The sequence below is a fragment of the Mastomys coucha genome, unplaced genomic scaffold, assembly GCF_008632895.1.
Source record: "Mastomys coucha isolate ucsf_1 unplaced genomic scaffold, UCSF_Mcou_1 pScaffold20, whole genome shotgun sequence".
Classification (NCBI taxonomy): Eukaryota; Metazoa; Chordata; class Mammalia; order Rodentia; family Muridae; genus Mastomys; species Mastomys coucha.
In genome coordinates this window covers 24,931,194-24,937,455 of record NW_022196903.1, presented here as the reverse complement: position 1 = coordinate 24,937,455, position 6,262 = coordinate 24,931,194, and the positions used below count along the sequence as shown (strand labels likewise).

At 44.4% G+C, this 6,262-nt stretch overlaps 1 protein-coding gene across 3 annotated transcripts in view; it reads right to left on the bottom strand.

Annotated features, from left to right (window-relative positions):
- Strip2 (striatin interacting protein 2) overlaps positions 1–6,262 on the bottom strand; it is a 51,627-nt gene that overhangs the window by 37,332 nt on the left and 8,033 nt on the right. For all 3 annotated transcript variants that reach the window (XM_031381395.1, XM_031381396.1, XM_031381394.1), the window contains exons 4-8: positions 5,443–5,580; positions 3,288–3,408; positions 2,412–2,480; positions 2,108–2,214; positions 1,142–1,269 (exon numbers count right to left, since the gene is read on the bottom strand). In XM_031381395.1, coding sequence (XP_031237255.1) covers positions 1,142–1,269; positions 2,108–2,214; positions 2,412–2,480; positions 3,288–3,408; positions 5,443–5,580 — 563 coding nt within the window. The remainder of the gene's footprint in view (positions 1–1,141; positions 1,270–2,107; positions 2,215–2,411; positions 2,481–3,287; positions 3,409–5,442; positions 5,581–6,262) is intronic.

Genomic DNA, 6,262 nt, shown 5'->3' with positions numbered 1-6,262 from the left:
AACAGACACACACACACACACACACACACACACACACACACACAGCAGTAACTAAAAACAAGAGGCCATAAATTTCAGAGAAAGTAAGGAACAAGGGATGGGCGCATGGGAAGGGAAAGGGAGAATGATGTAATTATATTAAAATTTAAAAAAATTGTTCTGAAAAAGGAGAAAGCTGAGAGGGGGAGGGAGGGCAGTCATAAGAGAACAAAGTCAGAGGAACATGGCTGGAAGGGAAGCACCTCAACTTCAATTTCCTCACACTGCCTCTTGAACAAGGAACATGAAGGAACAAACATGATCACTACTCCAGTCTGAGGGTCTCTAGGGTCAGAATAAAGCACAGCATTACTTACTGACCCAGGGCTGGAAGTAGCACTAGACATTAGAAGCGGGGAGGGACTCCAGTGGAAAAAGTTTAAATAATGGAAGACAACCCCCATTTGTTTTGTTTCTTGAGCAGGGCTTCACTGTGTGGCCCAAGCTGGCTTTAAACTTGCAAACTTCATACTCAGTCTATCGAGTTTTACAGCCACATGCTACCGTCCTTGGCACAGTCTCTTACTCTAAGGGGCACATTCAGATGCTGGGATGTCCTAGAGTCACAGCTTCCTCTGCAGTCAAGAGGTGGTTTTCCCTGTGAGGCCCATATGTTGTTCCTCTAGCCCCATAGGATGTGAGCCAGAGGAAGGCTAGAGGATGAAGGGCCAGGGTGAGGAGTAAGTAACAAATTATTAGCTATATACTTGTAAGAACGCTTATTCTCTACTGGAAGAAAAGGCATGCATTAGTTTTAATATTTCATAGTTACAGAAACAGGTACAGAATTGTCGAATGCTCATTGTGATGAACAGAAACAGAGTCCTAATGGCCAGATAGTGTGCTTTCTATGAAACACGAATTTTGTTAAGGAAAGGTGCCACTGACATCTTCAACTCAGAGAGTGGCATCCAACAGATTCGTCCAATAGAAAGAGCAGCCTGATGGTGCAGACTATTTGATGACTCCAGGAGGGCCCTCTGCTCCTCTTAGTTCTCAGGGACTAACAGCTGCCTCATTCTGCTGCCTAGCTCCAGCTCATAGACCCAGATTTAAAAAATCTGATTGGGTGAGATGGGAATGGAGACCATCAGCCGCTCACCATGACCACCTTCCAGAGCAGAAGCAGAACCTTCTTTATTGGAAAGTGGGGGGCCAGGCCACTGCAGAATTTGGTAACCATGGAAAACAGCAGGAGGGCAAAAGGCTCTTCATTATGTGTGGAGAAACCTGAGGTATAAGGAGAATCAAGAGAAAGTGAGAGGAAGTAGCTGACATCCTGTCCTAAGATCCCTGAGTCCGGGCACACTGAGGAAGGCACTCAGCCTCCCCGGAAAAATCCCAGAATACTTGCTCTTAAAAAGGAGGCATAGTGAGACCCCAGAAGGAAGTTCCTTAAAGGGCAGGATGTGCTCCATGCCTAGGTGTTGAGGATCACAGCAAGCAAGAAGTAACAGTCATGATGTGACTTTCTGGCTAAAGCAATCAGGGTATTTCATGGACCATACTTCATTCTTTACTTATTTACATCAATAAATACATTTTTAAAATGCTTTCACATCTTATACTTGTCAGATGACCACTTCAACTTACATTGGAATAAAGTTCAGTTTTTTTTTTTTTTTTTTTTTTTTTTTTTTTTTGGTTTTTCGAGACAGGGTCTCTCTGTGTAGCCCTGGCTATCCTGGAACCCACTCTGTAGACCAGGCTGGCCTTGAACTCAGAAATCCACCTGCCTCTGCCTCCCAAGTGCTGGGATTAAAGGCATGTGCCACCCAGCCCAAAGTTCAGTTTTTAAGGCTATTTAATTCATTTTTCCCCCATATGGGATTCATGATGAAATGGAAGAATGGCTATTCTTAATACTAACCAAGGAAAGTAAGACACACAGGGGTGCAATCAAACTCAGTCCTCATGCCCCATGCAATATCTCTGGTTTAAAAAGGGAAAGATGCTACTTTTAAAAAGAAAAAGAACAAAAAAGGACAGCTTTCCTCCCTGGCAGACACTCTGCTTCCCGTCCACCCTCAGCTCTCTCCCCATCCCCTCCTCACATGCTACTTCTTACTCAGTTCAGTTCGGAAGGTCTCTCGGGCTGTCCTCCACCCATAGGGGTCTATTTCTCGCTCCAGGCGGATATTTTCCACCATTAGGTACATGACACTCAGCAGTACCCTGGGGTTACAAAAGGATCTTAAGAGATGCCCAAGGCAGTTCCCAGCCTGTAGTTCCAGACTTCAAGGATGACATCAGTGGGGGCCCAGTCAGAGAAGATTGGTGAAAAAGTAACGTCCCACTTGTCTGAGATTTGGAAAAAGGGTAACACAGGCCACCCATCATCTCTGTCCAAAGCCCAGGGTCACTCCACTCACCTGAGCTCAGTGCTGTCAGCAATGGAGACAGCTGGTTTCCGAAGGGCACTGCTAGAGGCCTGGCTGTTGCTGCCGTGGAGGGGAATGAAAGAACAGGAACTCATCAGGCCTTTTCCTCCCTGTGCTCACTTACTCGACACATAAACACAAACACCTGCCATCCCCTGCTTATGCAGTGACAGATCCATCTAAGGAACCCGTCGACCCTTGAAATCCTCATGTGTGAAGGGTCTATGGTACCAGTCCTCTTGGGATTCCCTACAATGCTTACCACTGTGCTGGAGACAAAACAGAAGCTAAGCAATACCTCATAAATAATAAGCAGACTTCAGTGTATCTAGCAGCAGCAGAAAAGGCCACTTCTACAGTTATAACTCACGACAGATAGTTAGGCACGATGACAGAGATTGGTCGTTTCTCTTGTGTTTATGAAGGAGTTAGGCTCAGCTGAAAAAGTGCTTAGATTAAAAAGATAACCAAACCAGGATAGGCCTGTGAAGCCCAGCATGGTAGCAGCTGCTTAGTCCAAACTCGAGGAGAAAGAACACTGTCAGTGAGCTTCGAGTGGAGATTCCCATAGGGAAATCTACCGAGGATCTCCATGGACATGTGGGTCCTTCGAGAAAGTTTCTAAGCCAGCCTCCCCAAGGCTTCTTTTTTTTTTTTAAAGATTTATTTATTCATTCATTTATGTATTTAATGTATGTGAGTATACTGTTGCTGTTTGCAGACTCACCAGAAGAGGACATCAGATCTCATTACAGATGGTTGTGAGTTACCATGTGGTTGCTGGGAACTGAACTCAGGACTTCTGGAAGAGCAGTCAGTGCTCTTAACCACTGAGCCATCTCTCCAGCCCTCCCCAAGGCTTCTTACTCTATTTCCATGTGGAGTAGCTCCAGGAAGGCTGAGAAGGTCCCCATCTGGTAGAGCAGGAAGCAATTGTATCTGGACCAGTGTAGCACATCGACCTCGGAATCACATTCCCCAAAAGTGCCTAGAGAATCAGACAACTGCTATAGGATTTGGAGTTGGGAGGGGTTGGTATTTTAGTTCTTTTTACTGTACCTCATAATCTTCAAACTTTGCCAGTACTTTACAGAATAAGGAGGCTCACAGAATTTGGGCAAGGCCCACGAGGACTTCCTTAAATGAATGAGTCAGCAGAGAAAAGAGGTCGTCTCCTAGGTAAGCCAAATGTGCTCGTCAATGGCCAATCTTTTTTTTTTTTTTTTTAAATGATTCATTTTTACTGTATGCGCACTGGTGCTTTGCCTGAATGTATGTCTGTGTGAGGGTGTCAAATTACTTGGAGCTGGATTACAGATTCATTTTTACTATATGTGCACTGGTGCTTTGCCTGAATGTATGTCTGTGTGAGGGTGTCAAATCACTTGGAGCTGGATTACAGACAGATGTAAGCTGCAATATGGGTGCTGGGAATTGAAGTCAAGTCCTCTGGAAGAGCAGCCAGTGCTCTTAACCACTGAGCAGGGTCTCTCCTGCACCATCAGTGGCCAATCTTCAACCCCACCCCCAAATAAACCCTGAAATAAGGATTCAAATGCGAATAGTCTATGTGGGAATGCATCTCTAGGATCACCAGAGGAGAAATAGGGGAAGTGAGGGGGTTGGGGGCAGCTGAAAGAGTTCAATCCCAGGGGCCTTTCTGGAAACAGGATGAAGCACACAGTGCGGATCATTTCACTCAAGAGGAGTGAGACAATCAAGGTCACCTCCTCAGTCCTGTTAGTCCTTTTTATGAGGACTGAGTGTATGCATCCCTCTGCTTCCTGATTGCCCAGTGTGGGCTGCAGACAGAGCCTTTAAGCAAAGGACCTTGTACTGGCAGCTGGAAGTTTGTTGCTACAGCAGACCTAAGTGATTCAGAAGTGCCACCGTATTTACTGCAAGCTTCCCTTTCCTAGTCTTTACTTCCCATTTATGGTTCTTTGTTTTTTTTTTTTTTTTTTTTTTTTTTTTTTTTTTCGCTTTTACAATTTATCTTTTTTAGTTCCCAATTTGTTGGTTCACCTGCAATCCTCAAATGCTCAGAGCTTATTTTCATCATTCTAGCAAGACAATCTCAGCACCCCTTCCAACACCTGGCTAACAGTTTTCTTCGGCTGGCAAGCTTTCCCCACTTAATCTCATTTAGTTCTGATTATCTCCAAATTACTCACAGCATCCCTTCCTGCTGCTGTATTGGCTTAAACCTTTAAAATGTCATAAAAACTTCAGTGCTGATGCCAGGGCACCAGCTCTCCCTACATGGATTCTCTTGCTAATCTTCATATACACATACAGCACAGATTGGAGGGGGGAATATCCATGTGAGAAATCCTGACATGCGCAGGGTATGGTTTATGTTTGTAATCCTAACTAAGGAGGCAGAGGCAGGAGGATTAAGAGTTCACGATCATTCTCAGATAAAAAGAAAGAATAGCCCGGCAGTGGTGGCGCACATCTTTAATTCCAGCACTTCGGAGGCAGAGGCAGGCGGATTTCTGAGCCTGGGTACACAGTGAGTTCCAGGACAGCCAGGGCTACACAGAGAAACCCTATCTCGAAAAACCAAAAGAAAAAAAAATAAGGAAAGAAAGAAAGAAAGAAAGAAAGAAAAAAAGAAAGAAAGAAAGGAAGGAAGAAAGGAAGGAAGAAAGAAAAGGCTGGACATGGTAGCATACACCTTTAATATTAGCATTTGTGAGGCAGAGGCAGGTGAATTTCTTGAGTTCCAAGACTAGGTAGAGCAACAAAGTGAGACCCTGTTTTAAACAAGAATTAAAACAAACAAACAAACAAACAAACAAACCCAACGTGATGTATTTGGTAAGATAGAGGCAGATCCCAAGAGATCCAAAACAGTATCCAATACTATCTCTTGATTCTCCTTATAAGGACAGGCTACTCCTAACATAGCAAGACCCATCACTGAGATGCAAGGGACCCTGCTTTCCCAATAAGTCTGCTTTATACACATCCCTTCCTAGCTTCTATCCCTATCAAATCAGCAAGAACAGACACTTACCTTGGGCTAAATAGAGAACAGCCCGGGCCACCTTAAGCCGTTTTTCCCTACTGACCACCTCCAGTCGGTCCAGAAGTCCCATCACATAGGTTTTTTGGGCATCTTCTTCCAACTCCAGCCATTCCTTAGTGTCTTGCACTAGAATGTAAAGCCACACACAGCTAATATTAGCTATTGCCACTTCTTCCCAGAAAGGGCCCTGATGATAAATCTACCTCTGAGCCCAAAGATTCTTCTCTCCAAAACCTTTTCTTATTTATTTATTTTAGCACTGAGGATTGAACCCTGGGCCTTTCGCATGCTAGGCAAGCTCTACCACTAAGTCATACCCCTTGAGTCATACTCAAGCTTTCCTTATTAAGCTAAGAAAACATAAGGGGCAGGAAAAGGACTCAAAATATCCTCATCTGAACCTACTCTTTACTGTTCCCACTTTTGTCCACACAGCATATTCTGTTCTCTGCCTTTCTTCCCTCTCCATCCACATCCAACTCCTAGCCATCCTTACATGCCTGATACAAGAGGCCCTCTTCCACACTAATGCCCAAACCAAAAGCTCTGCCCTTAACACTCTTACTTTACCGTGACATTTCCTATTTCCCCCTGGCCTTGGCTTCTTTTGTGATATGCTTATCTCCCCACTTCGACAAGACCTTGCAACTTATTTGTAGAAGCTACAAATTACTTCCACCTCTGCTTCCTGCATCTCTGACACAACAGACACTCAACACACATTTGTTGAATTAAAAATTAAATCGCCACTAAGAAAGTAGTGAAGCATCTGAAGGGATCACAGTAAGGGAATATTAAGCTGGCACTG